Source organism: Chiroxiphia lanceolata, chromosome 18 (genome assembly GCF_009829145.1).
Source record: "Chiroxiphia lanceolata isolate bChiLan1 chromosome 18, bChiLan1.pri, whole genome shotgun sequence".
NCBI lineage: Eukaryota > Metazoa > Chordata > Aves > Passeriformes > Pipridae > Chiroxiphia > Chiroxiphia lanceolata.
The window spans coordinates 8,744,827-8,765,832 of NC_045654.1; the positions used below are offsets into that span (position 1 = coordinate 8,744,827).

A 21,006-nucleotide genomic window follows, 5' to 3' on the forward strand; every position below is an offset into this window, starting at 1 on the left:
CGCACACCCACCCTACACCCCGAACGCACCCCCTTACCTACACTTCGCGCTCCCCACCCCGCACCAGCCCCCGCCCACCGCAGCTCCGGCAGAAGCTCAGCAGCAGCCCCAGACCACCACAAACCCAGTGGGATTTCCCAGCTCTGGCGATTCGGCTCAACCAGGATCCACGCAGCGTTCCCGTGTGGTTTATTTCCCACCCGGCTATGGACACGTTACTGGGTTTTCTCCACTGCCACGGCCTCGTTCTCCTGGCTCGGCACCGACTGCCAAGGGCCACCGAAGCAGCTGCATCTGGAATTGAACTGTCAGTGGCACCGGCTGGAGCTCTTGACCTTCCTCCAGCTCAGCAGTGTCTTTGTTTTTTCCTTTTCCTGTGGAAAGAAGTAAATCTGTCACTGTCTTGAGACAGTAAATCACCCTGAAAGCAGCAGTGTGCAGGGGGACTACCCCTGGTGTCAGCACTGTCTGCTGGGCCTTAAGGGAAATCTATTTGAATATGACTTTGGGTAAGAAGCCCAAAAAGCATCTTTAGGCAGGCAACTGATCTGGGTGCAAGCTACTTATTTGTTGTTATATTCCCCTAGGACAAAAGAAAGATGCAGAAATAAACAATTTCAAGGATCCTAGAAAATCGAGTGCGAGGTAAAACGAGACGTACGTGAGACTACTTCTGAAGACATCCTTCAATGTCTGGGCAAACTGTTCACTTGAGACAAAGCTCGCTGCCTCTCCTCTTTGAGCCGTCTGGAAGTGATCCCAATTCCTCTGAGAGGACTTATTATTTGTGTGCATTTGCTGACTGCGGGATGCAAATCAGCCTCAGCTCCCGGCTGGGAGAGAGCTGGTCCCTGCACAGCTTGCTGGACATGGGGCTGGGAGCCATCCCCGTCCCTCGGAGTGTGGCCACTGCTGCTGCTCCAGGGTGGTACGTGGTGTCCAGGGGATGAGCAAGTGCCAGACGGCCACGGTGCAACCTGGTGACTCACAGAGCAGGCAGGAGGTGCAGACACATCCAGGATGTGCAGAGGTGCTCGAGCTGCCCACCCCAGCCGCAATCGGGGTGCTCCTGTGAGTCACATCGGAGCACGCGGCCACAGCACACGGGGTGTAGCAAGCTATGGGGGGGCAGCTCATTTTTAGGCACTGTGAATTTTGCATTCACACTTTGAAACATGCACTCGGTGGCCCTGCAGTGCAGCCAACCGGCCTTCACCTGCACAGGCACACGGGGACACCAAATTAAGCAGGAGCCTCTAATCGCTCTGGGCTTCCTGTGTCAGCTTCTGTGCATCCAACACCATCTCCGGCCACACAACCCCCAGAGAAAGGGTTCACCCTAGTTCAAGCTGAAAGGAAAACCTCCTACTGACTGCAGGACTGGGGTGGAGGAAGGAAGAAACACCAGTGCTGAGCTTCAGCTGTTCGACAGCAGCTGCCTGCTCTGCTTCAGCAACAATCTGAGTGTATATTGCAAATATATATCTTGTGGGGAACAATAATTCAAGGAGTTTTCTTCTTTTCAGGTAGCTGGGAAAGCCACAGGCTTCCTCTAGTGCAGACACTACAGGGCTCTGAGATCTTCCCCAAAGATGGGGACCTTGCTGTGGCTGATGGGGCACAGAAATCAGCCTAGAGCTCTTGGGAAAGGGGGTTAATTGCACTCTTAAATCTGATGCCAGAGCAGGGAAACAGAGCTCCTTTGGTAGCTCTGAGTGGTGCTGGGGAGGCCTGGCCCTCTCCACGCTCTCACTGACCCATGAGCAGCTTTTCAGCGTTGCCAGACCACCCCTTCCCTCCCCCACTTCCTCCTGCTCTTGCATTACCCCTCCGATGTGCTGTCACTGCTATTTTTGCAGTCAAAAACAAGGAAAAATAACCTGCAAGAGGCAGGGTGAGTTTTGTCTCCAGTGGATTAAGCAACACTGCTGGCTGAGCAGTCTGTGAGCTCTGTATGGGGAGGCAGGGGACACCTGTTGGGGTCAGGGTCGTCCCTTCATGGGTAACAGCAGACTGGGGTCTGTTCCCAGCCCTGCCATGGGACACCTGGGGCTCTCTGTGCAGCTCATCTCCAAGCCAGATAGAACAATAATCCCCTCTGCAAAGTGCTTTGAGATGTGAGTTGGAAATGGATGAGGAGCTTATCATGCATCCCAGGCAGCCCTCCCCCTGCTGCCCATGCCAGCCCTCACACTGTCCCCATTTGGCAGCTGACGCAGAGGGCAGCACATTTCTCACCCAGAAATCTGCTGTGCCCTTCTCCCCTGGCACACGGTGCTGGTGGGTGTGTGTCTCTCCCGGGGCAGCCAGCAGCCCAGCCTTGGTCCTTGTTCAGACACTGATTCATAAGGTGTCCAGGCATGTGTCCATCCTGACGGCCCCACAGTCAATGTCTGCATTCACAGCCTGAGGCTCAGGATGTAAGTCCCTGCTCCTGCCAGGGTGGCTGTGCCCTGTGGCTGCCTCTGGCTGGGCACTGCTCCTGTTTGCTCTCACACACACCACCCTCTCCCCCACCAGCTCAAGGCTCCATCACCTTTGGGAGACGTCAGGGTTTTCTGGCCGGCCCTACCTTCTGCTTTTGGTTTTTTGCTCTTGTCTTTGCCTTTTTTCTCATCCTGTGGAGAGAGACATTTCCACAGTTAGGCTGTGTTGAAATCCAGTGCCCTCATTCAGTCCTGTGATACCTGTGATTGGGGTGCTGTCACTGGGATATACAGGGCAGAGGAAAGAGGTGAGGGGGAGCAGGAGCACAGCAGAGTGGCTGCTCTGAGAAGAGAATCCAGGAAATAGAAACTGTTGGCACAGCTGGTATGTGCTGTCATGCTGAAAGAGAGCACCAGAGGAAGCACGAGTGGTTGCTTTCACATTCTCAAATGGAAAAATAAACTCATATATTTTCCTAAGCCCATAAAAAGCAGCAGTACTGCTTGCTAATATCAGTTAAATAAGCATGCCAGCAGGGATGGATGGTGGTTAGGCAGGGCTATTTCAGCCCTATTTTAGGGAGGGGAGAACTGAGGGATGGATGGATGGATGGATGGATGGATGGATAGGATGCCCAGGCCAGTGAGGACAGAGCAGGATGCAGGGCAGGACATGCTGAACCCCAGCCTGCAGCAATGCCCGCCCCTGGCAGCCCTGCCTCACCCCCCTGTCCTAGGGCATGTTCCTTACCTTCTCCTCTGGAACTGGTGATTCTGGTGGTTTCTCAGTGATCAGGACCCCAAAGTCACACACAGTTGCCACCAGGTCCTCAGTGGCCAGCAGGGCCTCCAAGGTCACCCTGGTGGTGCCCAGGGTGCTCAGAATGGGAGGGTCACTGCGGAGTTCACGTGGCGGCTGCTGCTGCTGCTTCTTTTTCTTGTCCTTGGAGGCAGGAGGCTGCAGGACACCAGCACAGGGACAGGCCTCAGCAGAGGGATGGAGTCCCTTTATCAGAGAGAAGCAACCCCAACCCAGCCCCTTGCCCATCACTGCATCCAGGCCAAGATGTGTGTAAACAGTTGCTGCCTTCCTCCCTTGGCAAGGGGAGACTTTGGGAGAGATCTGGGATGGAGGGATGACTCTCTGACACACCAAACTAATCCAGGAGGAGGGCCCTTGTTCTCTTATCACCATTTTTGCAACTCAGATATAATTTGGCCATTGTTCTCTCCCAGCACCCTACCTTGGCACTGTCCTGTCTTTCTTTCTTATTCATGACTGAGTTTTCTTCTGGGTCAACATCTACAGGCCATGAGAGCACCTGCCCGGAGAGAGAAGCTGCTGCTGCAGGGGCTGGGAGGGCCCAGGGTCACTGCCATCCCAGCCTGCCTCCCAGAGGGAACATGATACCACTGCTGGGCCTCCCAGCAGCACTTTCCCCTTCATTCAGCTCTGCCACACACTCACCTTCTCCTCCACAACCGACACAATCGTTCCAGCTGCCAGGTAGGACTTCAGTCCCACCAAGTCCTTGGTAATGTGCTCCTTTGTGTAGCTGCAGTTGATGGTGTCTGCCCAGGGCTTTCCAGGGGTGGTGAACACCTTTGCTGTGCAGGGACACAAAAAAGTTCTGAGGAGACCTTTCCTTTGACCGGTGCCAGTTCATTATCCATCAGTCCCAAGCTGACACTGCGAGGGACATGCTGATGCCACCACGTGCCAGGAAGAGCCATAAACTTGCCCTGAGTGCTGGGACAGGGGATTTACAATTCCTCATTACCAGAGCGAGCCTTTGGCACCTCCATGGCTGCAGGGTCCTGCTGGTTCTTTGTTTCTCCTGTGTCCTGAGCAGAGCTGTCCACATCCAGCATGGTCACCATGGAACTCTGGTGTGTTTTTGTTACCTGGGACAGAGAGGGATCTCTTGGTAGGGCATGTCTGGTTTTGTTTGCACTGCGACCAGAGGACAGCTGCCCCTGAAATCCCATTCCCCAGCCCACCCTCGTGGGAAAAAGGGGCACCAGTGCCAGGGAAGGGGTCTGCCACAGCCAGCAGGAGGGGGGCTATGAGGGCATTCCCATGTGCAGAGCTCTGGGCTCCCCAAGAGGGACAGGGAACATGGGCAGCACGGATTTGTCCTGCCAGATGCAGCCTCATGGGAATTCTGTCCCCAGTACTGCTGCTGCCCCTGCCACATCCATCACTCCATAGCCTGGAGATGCATTCTCCCTTGCTGTGACCTCCTAGGCCTGTTGGCTTTCAGGAGCACAATTAAGGACCAACCTCAGTGTTGCTCTCATCCTCGAGCTCCTCTCCCTCCTCAGACTCCTCCTCTCCCTCTGCAAACTCATAGGTGACAAAGTAGCTGCAGGTGATCACCGGGGCCTCGGAGTCAACATCCAGCTGCTGGAGAGCACTGGGATCAGGGACTCCCTTCATCTCACCAACAGTCACAACCACTCGAGCTTCACTCCTGCTTAGTTCTAAAAGAGAGACAATCTTGCCATGGAGCTGCAGCACGTTCTTTCCAGAGTGAGGAAGGAAAAGAGCAAGCAGAAACCTCCCGGTCGCAGTGTCCCCTCCGTGCCACCCTGTGCTAACGCTGTGACAAGCCACTGCCACGTGGGGTCACTCCAAAGCCATGCAAACACCTCCTGGCTTGGTTGCTCTGCCTCCCTGGTTAACATTTTAGTCTCCAAAGAGCACATCCAGCACACAAACTCACTGAGTAAGGGCCGTCAAGAGGGGTTTCCCAGCCCGGGTGTCCCCAGCCCCCTGCTCCAGTCCCAGTCGGGGATGTGCCACACTGCAGAGGTGGCACCGCTGCGTGCAGACAGTGCAGCACCACAGGACCACCGTCCCCAGTACAGATGTTCCTCTTTCACCAGCTCCAGAAGGAAGCACAGGGTTTGAAACCAGATGGTGTCTGGGAAGCAAAGCTGGGGGCAGGCCGGGATGCAGAGGCAGTTCTAGGACTAGGGTGGCCTTTTCTTAGGCCTAAGGCTAAAACTACCTTGACTGTAATTATACCACTGCAGGGCCCTCTGCCTGTCTCCCCACTTGTACTAGCAGGGTAGAAAGGCACAGAGAAGGATCTCCATTTGAGGAGAGGCAACAAGGAAGGCAGAGTTTGCCCTGAGGACCCTGAGTTCAACCACGATGAAACCCCCTCCTGAATGCCAGGGTCAGGTTCAAAGGTGAGGGCTCACCTGGCTGCCTCGCCAAGCCATGGAACTGCTGCCTCTCATCAGGCCCTATGTAGATGTCGTCGAGGATGGACAGCTTGGGCAGGCTGTCCACGAGGAAGCCTCGGTAGGTGGGGATGAAAGCCAGGGGATTCCCTTGGAGCACCAGGATGCGGAGCTTCTGCAGACTGGACAGCTGGGAGACCAGCCCCAGTAGATCCGTGAGGTTGTTAAAGCTCAGGTCAAGGGAGATAAGGTTTGGCCTAAGGAGAGAACCCAGGGAAGAAGATAAGGCAACAAGCACCTGTCTGAGGATAGGGAGCTACTGCCTTGGGGCAAAAACAGAAACAAAAATGGTGTTTCCTCAGTGCAAACCGGGTCAAACTGGGGAATCCAACGGTACAATCCCAAGAGGCCAATTCCAAATTCCTGAGCCATATGGTCCATTGCCAGCCTCCCCCACCACTCAAAAACATGTCAAGGAAACATTAATGACCCCACTGCGTTATTTGGTGATGCACCCTAAGCTTTAGATTTTTCCCCAGGCAGAGTCCCAGCAAGGGCTTTGGGGAGGACATGGAAAAAGGAAGCTGCCCAGGAAATGGGAACTGTGGTGGGCAGGGTGTCAAGGTAGTTTTCCAGGTGATCTCCCCATTCCACACCTTGGCCACGGACCAAGACAACCACTGAGCATGTGAGAGCAGACACAGACCGCTCTGTATAGGGAGTGAACAGAGCAAAGCAATGACCCTGCTGAAGGGCTGCACCTTCCCAAGGCCACCTCGATGGCTTGAGGTCACCTGTCCATCTGCCCACCTCCCTTTCAGGAGCCCACAGTCTATGGCATTACCAGAAATCCTCAGTGAGGAACTTGTCCTGGGAAGGGCCGCACAGCCTGTTGTGTCCCAGCCCCAAGTGCTGGAGCTCTGGAGGAGGCTGAGAGCACAGGTCCTCCAGATCGCCCACAGTGTTGCAGCAGAGCTCCAGGACCTGCCCGGAACAGAGGGAACAACAGACACCTTTGCAATGAGCTGTTCCTGGCACCCCTGGAGCTGTTTGGCTTGCACTGTGTTCCCAAATGGGACCTCCTTCCCCATCTTGCACGAGATGCTGCTCGCTCACCTTCAGTGTCCGGGGCAGGTTGGCCGAGGTGATCCTGCTGATCTGGTTGGCACTGAGGATGAGCTCCTCCAGCTGCTGGAACTGCAACACACCCTCATCGATCTCCTCCACCTGCAAAGAGCTGGGTTTGGCCAACGTGTTCCTGAGTCACCTCATGGCCAAGGAGACACAGACACGCGTTGATCCAGATGACATACGTGTAATCCAGATTAGCACAACATCCTGGGGAGGGTGGGGGGAGTACCTCTACCCCAGCAGCAACAGTGGCATCTGGGAAGACCGTGGGATGTCCTTTTTCCCAGGACATTTTCCCTCCCAACAGGCAGACGTGGTTTCCTGGCCTACACCTTTACAGGCACAAGCAGCTGCACTTACTTCCTTGTCAACCATCCGCAGGGACTTGAGGACCTGGTAGACTTTGGAGCCATGGACGAGCTCTGGTGCCAGCACGGCCATCTCCTTCAGGAGCTGGTCCTGGGGACTGCAGTCCTGTGGCAGTGCCCAGGGGCTGTGCTGGTCCCTCAGCAGCTCCAGCAGTGCCCCAGGGGTCTCCTCGTCCAGCACAGCCTCCTCCTGCCCGGGTTGGACCCTGTGGGGGCTTCTGCGGCCACTGAAGCAGGATTTGTTCTGCAGAGAGGAGAGAGGCAGTGACAGCCCTGCAGCCCACAGGCCCTGTGCCACGTCCCATGGCTGTGCCACCCTGTCCCTACCCAGCTGCCAAGGCCGCAGGGGAAGTCCTGCAGTGCCAGGTGCCGCAGGTACTCCTGAAAAGCAGCCGAGAGGCTGCAGCAGCCGGGTGCTGCCATCCAGCCCTGCCTGACCGGGAATTCCTGGCTCAGGGACTTGTTCCCTGTCGCTAGGAGATGGTGGTGACGCGGATGCCATGGAACCGAGCACCAAACAAACTCTCCAAGCTGAGTGTGGAGCGAGCCTGGGACAGCACTGAGCTCACCAGGCTGGGAGTAAATCCCTGCTTTTCTGGATCTTCCCCAGGTTCTGGGGGTGCTCCCAACCAGGGGCCTTGTGGAGTGCTTGCAGGGTACATCAGCAGCCTTCTTCCCTGGCCAAGGAACCGTGACGTGGCATTTGCCATTTCACTTACCTATATCCTGAGAGTCACTCAGGTTCTGGGGAAGAAACAGGGAGGTTCCCAGTCAGTTGTGAAAGCCCAGCTCTTCACTCATGTGGAGGGCACTGACACCACAGCCACATAAGGCCATCAGAAAACAAAGTTCACAGTTGAAAATACCAGCTCCCACGCTTGGAAAAAAATAGGTGAGCTCCAGGAACAAAAGCCACAGCTCAGTCTCAGGTCAGCATCAGGTCTCCGTGCTCTGAGATTGACTTCCTTTTTCCGGTGACAGGTGTTGAGGCAATGGCTACAAATTCCATTTTAGGGAGCTGACAGAGCAGCATGTGTCAGCAGAACTTCACCAAATGAATTGCAGATTTCATGTGATGTCTCGTGGTTGCATGATGGAAAGCTGAACTTCTCAGGTTGGGTTTTACAGGACGGATGCTGACCTGTTGCCTTATCAGCTCAGCAGCTTATCACAGCCACGTACAGACAGGAAAGGATGAACAGAGCACACACAGGCTAAGAGACAGTGGCATTGCCTGGAGTGGAACAACCAGGGAACCTGCTGTCCTCAGCTTAGGAGAAGACGAAGTCAAATCTAAAAATCTCTGAAAGACCATTAACAGCAGTTGAACCGTGTTTCGTGGAAAAGCAAGGATGTAAAAGTGCTGCTTCTTTCATTTGCATCACTATTTAAAATAACTGCCTCCATTGCCTTCAGTGCTGCACAAAGAGATATTCCTGCTCTCAGAGGAAGACCAGCGTCCTTGTCTGTCCTCCCTGGCTATACTCATCTGGGAGAGTTGGAAGGGGACTGGCAGTGCCCAATGATCTCTTTATGTACAAGCTCATGCACCTTCCACTCGTCTTCCTGTGGGGCACTGGCCAGCTCCATCTCTGCTTTTTTGGTGCTTCCAAACAAGCAACTCTCCAAGATTACCCTTCTACCTGAAAGGAGCCATCTGCACCCACCACTGTCTTTGTAGGGATGTTCCTGAAGAATGCCCTGCACAAACATCTCTCTTTCTCCTTCTCCCTCATTTTACCCCCAAATAATAATAAAAATCTCAAACAAATTAAATACCTGCTAGAACTGTCCTTTTCTAGCTCTCCCTCAGCACTCTGCTGTACTGTGTGCTGCCCCATGTGCAGGCATGGTAACTTATGGTAACTTATGGTAACTCATCTCTTTCTTTGCATTATTTAGCACCCGGGAATAGGGTTGTGCAAGAAGAAAAGCTTCCTAGATGGCTGCCTCTGCTTGGCTCTCAGTGTTCCCTCAGAACCACCTTCAGTTTGGGAATCTCCTTTGATGTGGCCTCAAGCAAACAACCAAGGGTTGAAGTTACAGGTTGGTGGGACCTGAGTGCAGAGTTGTACAGGGGAAACATCCTTTCCTATTTCAAGCCTTGGGAATCAGTTCATCCCAGAGAACAGTCCTTGAACTGGTTCCAGTCACTTCAGAGGAGTTCATGCATGCACCAAGCTTTTTATTTTCAGAGAAAATAAATTTCACATGGAAACCAGAACTGATTATTTGGATACCAAGATGTTGATCTTTGAAAGTCTTCTGGTGACTTGACACACACTCATTTTTGAACTTATGATCACCTTTCACCACACCTGTAATTACAGAGGTGGGAAGTACAGCATCCACAAGTGTGGATGTGTCACAAATGTGGGTTTTCTCTGCTCTGTTTTCTGTCCCAAACCATCAGTAGTTCTGCTCTCTTTAGCTCGTGCTTGCAAACCCTAGGGATAAATTTCCTCTGTTTTGGTGTGTATGAGAATTTCCAGCATTTAGTTACAGGAAACAGAAAATAACCTCAGGGGAGTTAGAGAGATGGGTGACAGGGATGGGGAGGTGTGATCCTGGGCATTCTCTACTGGGTTACATGAGAGGGTCCCACCTTGGGGAAGGGTCTTCCAGACATGCAGTAAAAGGATTTATACACTGAACTGGAGGCCTGACCTACCTTGCACACAAGCCTCCTGTGGCTTTTTCACTCCCTGCATTGGCCCACTCTTACACTGACCCTGCAGGAGAAGGTTGCTGGCTTTGGGCAACAATAATGTGCTTGCAAGCCCCAACCATGTCTATATTAAAAGCACAACAGAGTTTATATCCTAACTCCTACATTTTGATGGGATGGCTAAGCCAAGCATCCCAAACTCCTCATCAAACAGACGACACAGGACACCACCTATGTCTATGGAAACTGCACCTAGATCACAATCAGCGAAGACGCACTTGAACCAACTTTCGATGTAATCTTTCGAAAAGGGAAAAAACCCCCGAACTATCACCAGCAAAAAAAAAAAAAAAAAGAAAAAAAAAATCCTGTGAGAGAGCCACTGACGCAGGACTCCGGGGTGCTTAAATGCAGCCTGGCTGGGCCCAACCCAGCACTGCAGGCACCAGCAGCTCCAGCGCCAGCTCCCAGCCAGCAGCTCTCCCGGTCCACCATGGAACGCCGAGCAGGTGGGTCTGCCTTACCCTTGTTCCACATTGTCGAGGTACACTGGTTGATGTTCATCACTAGCTCAGCAACTTCATGCTTTGAAAATGTATCATGCTGCACAAACCCAGAGACTTTTGCAGAAATTCTGCAGAGGGTTGAGACCCATCATTGTATTCTTCCTTTTCTTTTTCCTTTTGACTCTCCGTTTGAATGCAGAAATCAACAGCTTTGCCATCTTCCTCTTCTGTTTACTGGTTCCTTTGGGCTCCTCAGCACCAACAGAGAGATCAAAAGAAAGTAAAATGACTACAGGACAGAGGCAGAAGCGTTTTCCCACTGAGATAAAGCCCTTGGTAGCAGTGATAGAAAAGAGAGCCACTGACTTATTGGGATACTATGTAAGTACCATTTTGCATGTGCTGTGTCTGTGTCTGTGTAGAAATCTCTTGAGTTATTATAAAGGACTAGAAAGACCATCAGAAAAGAAATATTTGGGTTAGAAGCTAAAATAGTCTCTTCTCTGTATTCCATGCAAGAAGAAAAGCACTGATATTGCATTATTTGAGGGCAGAGTTGGAGCAATGGCCAGAGCAGCTGCAGAATGGTTGACTTTGCCTCCAGTGCTCCTTCTCAGTCTCCAGAGTCATGCTAGGCTTGGAGCAGGCATCTTTTTGGAGGAATCCAGTGAGATCATTGGAAACATGGCAACAATTGCCTTGCTCTTCAATCTGATCCTAGTTCTTGAGCACTTCAGCCAAAACTCCTGCTCACCCATCCTCTCCCTGGAGATGGTAAAACGTGCACTGAACCCAAGCGTCAATGGCTCAGAAAAATTACAGTTCCTGGGATTGCATTTCCAAGAGTGTGTTGATAAAAATCAACACTGACATTTCCTCTGAATTCACTGCTGAAATTAAAACCATCTCTGCCAAAAGAGATGAGAACACACTCAGGCCAAACGAGATCTCCGGCATAAGGAAATTTTGCCCACACAGCAAAGAATAAAAACCAATACTTAGAAAAGCTGAAACCGAGGCAAGCAGGGCATGAGGAGAGGAACTGCACAGACAGCCACAGACAGCGTGCAATACCTGCTTGATCAAAGGGGTGTAGGTGTTGGTACAGCTATTGAACCACAACCAAAAACCCCCAGTGTACCCAAGTGAGAAACAGAAACCGAGGGATTAATAACTTCCCTCTGCTCTCCCTCCCTCCCAGGAAGGTTGTGTCTTTCCAGCGCTCCAAGGTGAGACCCAGCTGCTGAATAAGACCGAAGTCAAAGACATGGTGGAGAGAATACCTGATTGCCCAGCTTTCCATGCAAACTGCTGTGCTCTGCACCACATTTACAACATCCTGCAAACCCTGGGGACCCACATGGAAACAATCTGTAACACGACTGCCCGCGATGTTGTTGCCGCCAATCTCAAACAGCTGAACTCCACCCTGAGCGAAGGAGCTGCATTTTACACCTGCAGGAGCACGGACCTGCCACGGGTGCACCTCAGCCAGGATCAGTCCATGGGTTTGCCACACACAATGAGCTACATCTGGTTGTTTTTAAAGAAATACAAACAAATTGTGCAGAATACGAGAGAAATGTACTCTGAAGCAGCAATTTAACACGCTGGGATGAAAAGGCACTGGAGACCTGGCTAAATGTGACCTGTCAGTGGTTATGGGACCAGTTTGCCAGAAACAACATTGATAAAATACTTGCTACTCTATATAACTATGTAATCTAGTTTAACTTAAAGGATGAATGTCTTAAGTTATATTATTTATTATAAATCTATTTATAATATCCTATTTGCAACAACATATAAAAAGGATGGACTAATGTGAGTCAGGATAATTTAATTAACCAATCCTGACATAAATAAGCAAACAGGAAATCATAATTTTAATGTTATTTATATTTTATCTTGCAGGTTTTTTTCAAAAGTTGATTGTCAGTAGATTTTTACTTCTCTCTACTAGTGAATTTTATTTATAAATTTATATATATTTTTATAAATCTATTTAAGCAGTTATTTAGTTTATATAGATATTTATTCATATTTTTAACTCATACTTTAATACTGAAAGGGATGAATGATATATTTGCTACTTAGCAGATGCATGATTTTATCCTTTCCTGTCGTTACCTTTGGATAGAACCTGGAATGGACAGAACCTGGAACTTAATTAAAATAAATTAAATAAAACCAATGTCACTGGATTCTCTTTTTACTATCTAATACTTTTTTTACACTATTTTTTGCACTGAAAGCCTAGTTGTTTACTAAACAACAAACTGAACTAGCTGTTTCTGGTTCTTATAAGACACTAGAAACAGCACATCTCCTCCTTTCCAATCCATTTTTATTCATAAACACACAGCTTTCAGCTTTGTCCCTTAAATTCCTGACTGGTTTCTTGTTTGGATGAATCAGTGGTACTAGAAAAGTACACGTGTTTCCCAAGAGGAAAAGGGGGACCAAGCTCCTTGCTGGAGCCAGGGGAAGAATTCCACCCCAATGGACCCAATTTCAGACACCTCTGCAGAGACATCACACAGTGGTGACATGCAGCAGGTGCAATTCCAGCCTCATAGCCTTCATTTTTAATGGAAAAGGATCACTGCCTGGGGGCATGTTTATCCCCAAGGCAGAAACAACACCTACTGACCTTTTCAGGTGGGGTCAGCAAACCCCAACAAGCAGGAAAACATTTGTATCCTGAGGGCTTCGACATCACCACTGCCAATGGTTGACACAAGCCACTTAAGCGCTCGCTGAACCAGGGGATTATACAGGGCCACTCCCTGTGGTTTCCTCTCCTCTGCACATCTTTTCTTTCACCTTCTAAAGATATAAATAGCTCCACGGAAGTGTTTTCCTTGGAGAGGGAAACATTTTCTCAGAAGCTCAAACAAGATGTTAAAGTGAGTCAGATGGTCTGTCCCAGCTCATGTCACAGGAAGAGCAACCTGAAAAAGAAGATGAGCTGTTCTCCCTCACAGAACTGTCCTGCCAGCCCTGCTGACTCAGCTCAGGAGCTCACAGGAAGTACAAAACTGTGGAGAGCTGTGGTTCTCCTCACTGGAGCTGTAAGAGAAGGGTGCTTTGCCACAAGGGTTTGGGCTGCAGCAAGGCAGGTGGCCTGATCCCACAGCACCGACCCTGCCTGATCCCACAACGTGAACCTTCACTGTCTGCCCTGTCACCTCCTGGAGGAAGCCCTCAGGGATGAGAACAGGCAGAGAAGAGCTCCTGAGTGCAAATATAGGTTAAAATATGATTTTAAAAAAAAAAATCCAGTGAGCATTACATTCCATTCTTTCACATACAAAGCGAGCCCTGAGCTGTTTGCCCACTGAAGGGCCAATTCCTTTACAGCAGTGATTTCATTTGGGATCGTTTCCATGGAGCAAATGCAGATCCACTTTTGGCAGCGTTCGAGGATTAGCAGAACCAGCCACAAAAGAAGCCACTTCAAAAACTGTCATTTGGCACATCAGCTCAAGTTACAGCAGCCTCCATGAAATCACCACTAAATCAGTAGTACAGAAAATTTGCTCTCCAGCCACAGCTTCCTCCCACAGAGCTCCAACAGCATTGCTGCAGCAGCTCTGGCATTTGTAGTGCTTGGTCAAGACAGAAGTCAGGCTCAAGTGTTGGTTTACCACTGGTTAAACAGCTCTGCTCTTCACTGCCTACTCCTGTGAAAATGCTCTGTGAGACGAAGTTACAGATTTCTGAAAAATTAAATGCAGACTTCAAAAACTGCTGCACCCTCTGGAACCGCAGGCCTGACTCATCAGAGGTTCTCATAAGAAATATTAAGTCAAAGGCATCAACGACAAGGATAAGATCAACCAGCACAAACTCCTGTGTGGTGATTTTAAAATAAAATCCTTCTTTTCACTCATCTATTACCTTTTACTTCAACTAGAGCCTCAGGCACTCAATGCTGCTTCCACTGGGCAAGGAAATCCAAAATACACACGAGGTGACAACTGAAGAACAGGGAGCTGGAGTGTCCTATCAGGGAAAAACAAAAAGCAGTCATTAAAGGCAAGGATGAAATGTTCTTAATTTCATTTTTTAAATGGATTTAAGCAGCTCAGTGCCTAACACTGACATCAATTCCATGGGAATACCACGTTATCCAACCTTAGTGCTGCTCTGCAGACTCCACTGTCCAGGCAATGTGTCAGACTCAAATCCAAGCCTGCAAGAAAGTAAGACCAACAGGGCTCAAGGCATTGGTGCAGCACCTACAGGCTTAATAATTCCTTAGAGAAATACCAGGGCTGCCTGGGAATTACTGCATGTTAGAAGTGCAGAAAAGAAAAAAACTGCCAAATGAGCTCACTCTCACTGTTGTGCTTCACAGCATGAACAACAATAAGGGTCTGATCACTTCAGGAATCATCAGAACGAAAATTATGCTTTGCAAAAGGCGAAAGAGAAGCTCAGGGGGTATTTAGGGCTCTGCACACACCTGGACCTGCAGAGATGGTGCTTTAGCTCCCTGTTGTTATCCACTGTCTCTTAAGCTGATTCAGTGAAGTGGAAGAGAGATGACTAGAAAGAGTTATTTTCAATTTTTGCTAATTGGTTAACATTGACTCTGGTGAGACAGGGAACAGCCCAGCACAGAGCAAACACAGCCTGGGGGGCCAAGGCACCAGGAAAAGAAATCACTTGTGAGCTCCAAGTAAGCTCAGAGTGAGCTGATTATTTCAGTCAAGAAGAGCCCAAGGGACACCAAGTTTCTTAAAAAGAGTCCAAACTTCAGCAGCTCCACACAGGATGCACAAGCCTTGCACTGCAAATGCCAAACACACAGATCCAGAGGGTAACTCCAGCATCGTTTACAGGGAAAAGAGCTCTTGCCACCTTTTAGAGCTGCAAAGAGGCTGCCAGGTGCTGGCCCTGGCCCAGGAACAATTCCACTTACCCATTTCCCCACCTCCAGTTAGAAAACAAAGGCATTACAACCAGTTTCTTCCAAAAAATATCCTTTATTGTTTTGGTTGTAAATATAAAAAAAAATGCATTGCACAATTTAACAGACCTACTGAAAAGTGCTACATATCAACAGTACAACAGAAGTTGTGTCATGCAACAGAACAGGAAACCTAAGCAAAGCAAGAGCACAACCTGAAGTCCTCATACCTTCAAGCATTTTTTTTTCCTTTTTAACAAGAACGAATTCCATCCACTTAAAACACATTTAAATACAAGGTTAGAAGAAAACGAGCAACTTATGAATTGTATTGTTAATTGAAAGGTCTGCTCCAAACACTGATGTCTTTTGACTGAAAACCTCATTCATGTTGGAAAAGTTCAGATATAAAAGAAGTTCAGACAACGGCTAGAAAGTAATTCCATTATATACCTAAGATGTGTTTCTTTGTAACTGAAGTTATTTAGAACTCAAGTTTTACAGATAAAGCCACAATTTGGTACTACCTCTTCTGCTCTAACACAGTAAATGAGCAGGAAATTCAACCAAGAATGAAACAAAAGGAAACTTGAGGCTTAACTGATGTTGTGGGAAATACTGGGGCTCTATAAAAGGAAAAAACCAAATGATTTCCTCTGAAATTCAAGTGTATAAATAGAGGAGTAATAGAAAAACTCCTGTTGTCTCACCTAATTAAAAAAAATCCTAAAAGTTATCAACAGTCGTCCATAGTCCTCCAAGAGTGGAATGACTGAGTCCCTAAAGCAACCTAAAGTGGGTGTCATCAGCCTTTTGTGGGTGTTTTTCCATGCAATAAAGGTGAAAAGAAAGCAAAAAAGAGAAGGAAAAAGGTGAAAACAGTTAACAATCCATTCTATTTTCAGCTGCATCTTCCAGTTGGCAACATCAAGGCAAGAATTATTCACTCCAGAAACTCAAAGTGAAACAGCCTTCATATAATTTGCACTACAAAAGCATTACCTTACTGAATGTCTTTGCAGTGAGCTTCTCTCTCTGTTCTCAAACTGTTTTCCAGGAGTTTGGGGTTTTAAAAGCAAACAAAACTAAATTTCCCTGTCCCTGTCACCTCTACCACACCTGCACATACACACACACTCTCACAAAGGAATGTAAAAAACCCTGAAGATACAAAGGGATGATGTTTTTCAGTACAATTTGACAGCCCTTTGTCTTTTTCAAGCCCTTCAGATTTGGAGGTTTAAGCACTTGCATATTTTCTGGTTTCTGTCAAGCCTGTGGTCTGACAGCCTGTACGTGAGTGTGTGCGCTCGTGAGCAGGGGAGAGGAGAGTGGTGAATTCAGCAGGAAAGGTGCAACTTTTTCCATACAGACACACAATTACTCACAACCTCAGTTTGAAAGGGACACAGATAAAATCCTCTTAAAAGCCAGGGAAGCCCCACTTTGTCCATTCACAGAATTTTCAACAGAGCACTGTACCGGGGAGAACAACGTACGATGTGATAAATCAAATGCATCCACGACACCAAGATCTAAGGCACAGATGGAAACATTCTGGTCAGCCTCCCTTCAAGGAAGCCTTCCCCAGGGGTTTAGAAAAGCATGGAAGAACATTCCAATCAGCTCAAATGGTAGTAATCAAGAATCCTTTGGTTTTGTGCAGAGATCAGACCGTCATGATGAAGTGTGCACTTGTCCGTGATCCTACTACTCATTAATTTCTTCAATCCTAGTGTGTTCCTGGAGTTTCACCACTTACTCCTCCAGCTAAGAGGAGGCTAAAATCTACAACACAAGCTAATAACTAATCCAGATAATGCCCAGAACTTGTGTTTGGGGTGGGGGCCATCTACAATATCCTGCCTAATAGAATTCAAGGTTGAAAAGAACCACTAGACAATCCCAGTTTGACTTTGTGCATATCACAGGCCACAAATAAATCATTTAGCCACTTGTTTACTCAGTGAAAGATGTTGGATTTGAATGAATATGACTTGCATTCCATTCTATGGTGGTTCTCTGACAGTTTAGCACCAATTCACTGAAGACAGATGTGCATCACCTGTAATTCTGTGCAGATATAGGCACTGTGTGTTTGGCTTGCTTTGGTGACACTGAGGAAATCAGAGCCCTTAGGTTAGGGGAGAAAGTGTTACTAAACTTTGGAAAAAAAAATATTATTGAAACTCCTCAATGGGTAAGAAAGACAGACTAAGGAGTTCAAAGTAGAAAACTATGCAGGAACTAATACATACGTGGTCCATCTCTTCTCATACCAATGCTCAGTAGTTCTACTGCTCAGATGTGAGCCATAAACCAGCTCTTTCCTCCTGTGTTTCCAAATGAAGTGAAATCACTCTCCTCACAAGGCTGACTGATAAAAGAAAAGAATTCTGATTTGCAGCAATAGGGGGACAAAAATATATTGAATCACTGCTTTGAAGAGCAGCCACATCATTTCTGGTAATTGCACTACGTGGAAAATATATTTTCGCTTTTCCTTCCCTCCCTCCTACACTCTTGCCTAAGTAAGCAATCTTTGATTTATTTTTTTTCTCTTTACTGTGTTAAGATTTGCAGATTTTCAATAGTGCTTTGACCTTGTTTCTCCACCACCATTTGATAAAATAAGCACTTTCCCTCCAATTGTAACCAGCTCATGATGCAATGAGCTTGATGGTTTTTCCATCCACATAAAAACTGTGAATCGACAAAATGTTCAGCAATTCAGTCAAATTACCCCTTCCTGTTCCTTTAAAGTCCCTTTCAGCTTCCCATCCAGTGAGATCTGGGATGTTAGGATTTAAGCTGCCAGATTTTCCTGGGCCTTGAAGCATTTCTTGTACTGCCCTTTGCTTGTTGAGACAGAACTTCAACGTCATCGATACTAGAAATGGTAAAAATCACACACGATCATTGCTGACAAGCAGGAGACGACACTGCAGGGGAGGCTTTACTCTGAAAGTTCAGCAAAAACACCAGTTCTTGGACAATGTGTCCACTGATTTCTTGCTAGGAAACCAGAGGTGTTTTTGCCATGCAAACACCCATGTGGTATCTGTGCATCTCAGGGAGATTTTAGCCCACAGAGGAAAGGACATGAGGGACCCTCCCCAGCTCATCACAGTGTTAAATGACTTCACTGGCATCAAGTTCACAACCAGTGATAAAAGTGGGAGGATTTAAAGCACTGGTTTAAAAAAGAATTTACCTATTCAACACTTCTTACCCAGATGCATCCCAAAGAGTATTGCTTAATTAATTACAGCATTATGTATGAAAGACCTAGGTATGGATCCCTCCAGAAAATCTACTCACTATTTAATTACTACGACAACTTTTATACACTATTTCAAACCATTCCTTAGCTGAGGCTTGGATTTTTGTTGGTTCTGTCACAGGGACACAGGTTTTCACGTGTGCCACAAACTTCAAATTATATGTCAGATTTGCTGTAAAAAAAAGAAAGAAAAAAAAAAGCATCTCCTCATCTGTCTGCACAGCTACAGGGAGGCATGTTGGGACTCAGCTTTGCCTTCAGTCCCCAGTTCCTCAGCCCAAGGTACCTCTGCTCACGGAGAGGGCCCTGAGGTTCACCTTTCATGCCTCCTCCTTGCACATTCCTGCTCACACAGAAGGGAACTCTGCAAGGAAAGCCATTAGCTGCAAAATCTCAGGACAAATTAAAACCAAACCCACGCCCTGTGCTTAGTCCTACTCCCCAGGCCTATTGTTTCCTTTTAAATTTTGGCCCACCAAGTGGATGACAGTGGGGACAACGTTGAGAAAAACTCCATCCCCCAAGTAGAACCTTCTGAGCCTGTTTCAGAGTGTGCAATCCCCAAATGTTCCAGCTGCTCCTCATCTTAGCACTGGGACAGGCTGCAGGTCACCTCCAGCAGCCTGATCTTGGAAGAAAACTGCTCAGAGGAGGAAGGAGGGAAGAAATGCCCACAGTTTGCATAACTCTGAAGAGTCAGAATCAAGCCACGAGTGGAATTACAAGGGTCACAGGATCATTCCAGACTATGAGCTATCAGCTGGAATGACTATCCCAGTGCTGTCTCAGGATGGACAATCCCTGCTGTAACGAGACTCAGTCTATCTGCAGCAGAGCACAGTCTGTGCTGAGACTGTCACAGAAAAATGTTATTCAGTATTTTCAGTTTTAAACATATTTTTACATGTTTTATAATTCATGCTGAACATAACCTTCCCATACAGACCAGGTTTAGCAAAGTCCTTCAGGTTTTTCAGGTAGAAGACAAAAAGAAGAAGCAAAAAAGACAGAGAAGCAAAAAACTGACTACAAGTCCATGTGGTTTGATATAGTTTCTGAGATAATAAAAAAGCCAATTTCTTACCCTTATAAACTCAGTTCTTGTCTCTGAAGTGCTACTACATTTACCTATGGATGTGTTTTATATGTGCACATTTTGTGAGGATGGCAGCTGAACTGTGCAGAGTGCAAGAAAACAGCTCATTGATTAAACTGGTATAAAATTCATAAATTTATCCTAATTGGAGAATTTCTGCAATCTCGAACTGCTTTCTTGCACTTACTGCACAGTCTGCTACTCCCTTGCAATGGCTATATCAGGAAAACGAATAAAAATCAGCTACTTTATTTACTAGAAAATAAAGCAAGTCTGATCATATGCAATGATACACTCATTAAAATAAAAATACACAAAACACAGCCTGAGATTTTAATTCTAGGATTTTTGCCATGAGTTGACACCGTTAACGGATTTTTCTTCTCCTTTGGTTTTTCGTGTGATCCTGTTTAAGAATTTTCTCTATTCAAGTAAAACAAATGGAACTGAACACCAGAAAACAAAATAAAGAGCACATTTCGCTTCATGAAATCAAAAGTATTTTTCCCCTTGAAGAGCACATTCCTTGGTGTACAGGATTTACACTTCAGAGAGCTTAGTACTCGAAGGTGTTTCATAGAGATCTGTTGCATACAGATGAAAATGCTGCATTGATGGAGACATATTGCTGCCTGCAGGACTCAAACCTGCTGAGTTTACCTGAGCTTGGTGTTTTTCTCACTGAATGGAGCCAGCACAGCACTGGAGAGGGATCAGAATGCTGGGACAACGCTGCATCACTGACAATGTTGCATCGGTTGCACGTTGGCTGAAGGTAGAGCTGGACACCCCGAACGATCAGGGTGGTGGAGAGAACCCTTTCTAAAGTGCACAGGCTGACAGGAGCCTCACCAGGCTGGGGCTGGCAGGTTCTCCACCCCTTGGACAAGCACCTCAGTGTCTTTGGTTGTTAGGTTTCTCCAGCTCTCTTGTTCAGCTTGATCACGGCCTCCGTGGCTTGTTCCGGCAGGCACGACGGGTCCGACAGGATCGACGTGGTTGTGCTGAGGTGCCGGAGGGTGTTCAGCACCACTGCAAAAAAAACAGGCAGAAAAGCAGCAAGAAAAGCCATTAGTCTGACTGATCTTTCTTCTGCACCCCTTGACAATTATAAATGTAAATTTAATACTTGCTGAACTGCAAGGAGGAACAGGTCATTCCAAAGCTGAACACAAATCTCACATCTTCCTTCATCATGAGATAAATCACAGTGCCAAACTTATTCCAACTAGAGCTGAATATTTGAAATTTAAATGCAGTTTAAGGCTGTTTAAATTCTGGTATATTCAGCAATATGGTTTTTTTCTTCTGTTCAGTGTTAAACATAGAACCAAGTGTCTTCTCAGTCAGAAGAGGTTCTAATTTTTCCACTGAGCTAATAAAAAGGAAGTGCAAGTCATATTCATCATGTGCTTTCT

At 47.7% G+C, this 21,006-nt stretch overlaps 2 protein-coding genes across 3 annotated transcripts in view; both read right to left on the reverse strand.

Moving 5' to 3' along the window:
* Positions 1-38: 38 nt before the first annotated feature.
* On the reverse strand, positions 39-7,555 carry LRRC43 (leucine rich repeat containing 43). Of its 2 annotated transcripts, none has more exons than XM_032705704.1 (12): positions 7,445-7,555; positions 7,110-7,361; positions 6,735-6,845; positions 6,463-6,602; positions 5,637-5,875; positions 4,711-4,910; positions 4,208-4,331; positions 3,895-4,034; positions 3,671-3,748; positions 3,178-3,384; positions 2,573-2,618; positions 39-374 (listed from the first exon to the last, which is right to left on the reverse strand). In XM_032705704.1, the coding sequence occupies exons 1-12, from the start codon at positions 7,538-7,540 to the stop codon at positions 205-207; spliced, it is 1,803 nt and encodes a 600-aa protein (XP_032561595.1). In that variant the 5' UTR covers positions 7,541-7,555; the 3' UTR covers positions 39-204. The 2 variants fall into 2 exon arrangements, with proteins under 2 accessions (XP_032561595.1, XP_032561594.1); XM_032705703.1 differs by having other exon boundaries at positions 174-374; positions 2,537-2,618.
* Positions 7,556-15,265: 7,710 nt separating this feature from the next.
* Positions 15,266-21,006, reverse strand: part of MLXIP (MLX interacting protein) — a 47,210-nt gene continuing 41,469 nt past the window's right edge. The window contains exon 17 of the mRNA XM_032705452.1: positions 15,266-20,620. Coding sequence (XP_032561343.1) covers positions 20,499-20,620 — 122 coding nt within the window. The 3' untranslated portion in view covers positions 15,266-20,498. The remainder of the gene's footprint in view (positions 20,621-21,006) is intronic.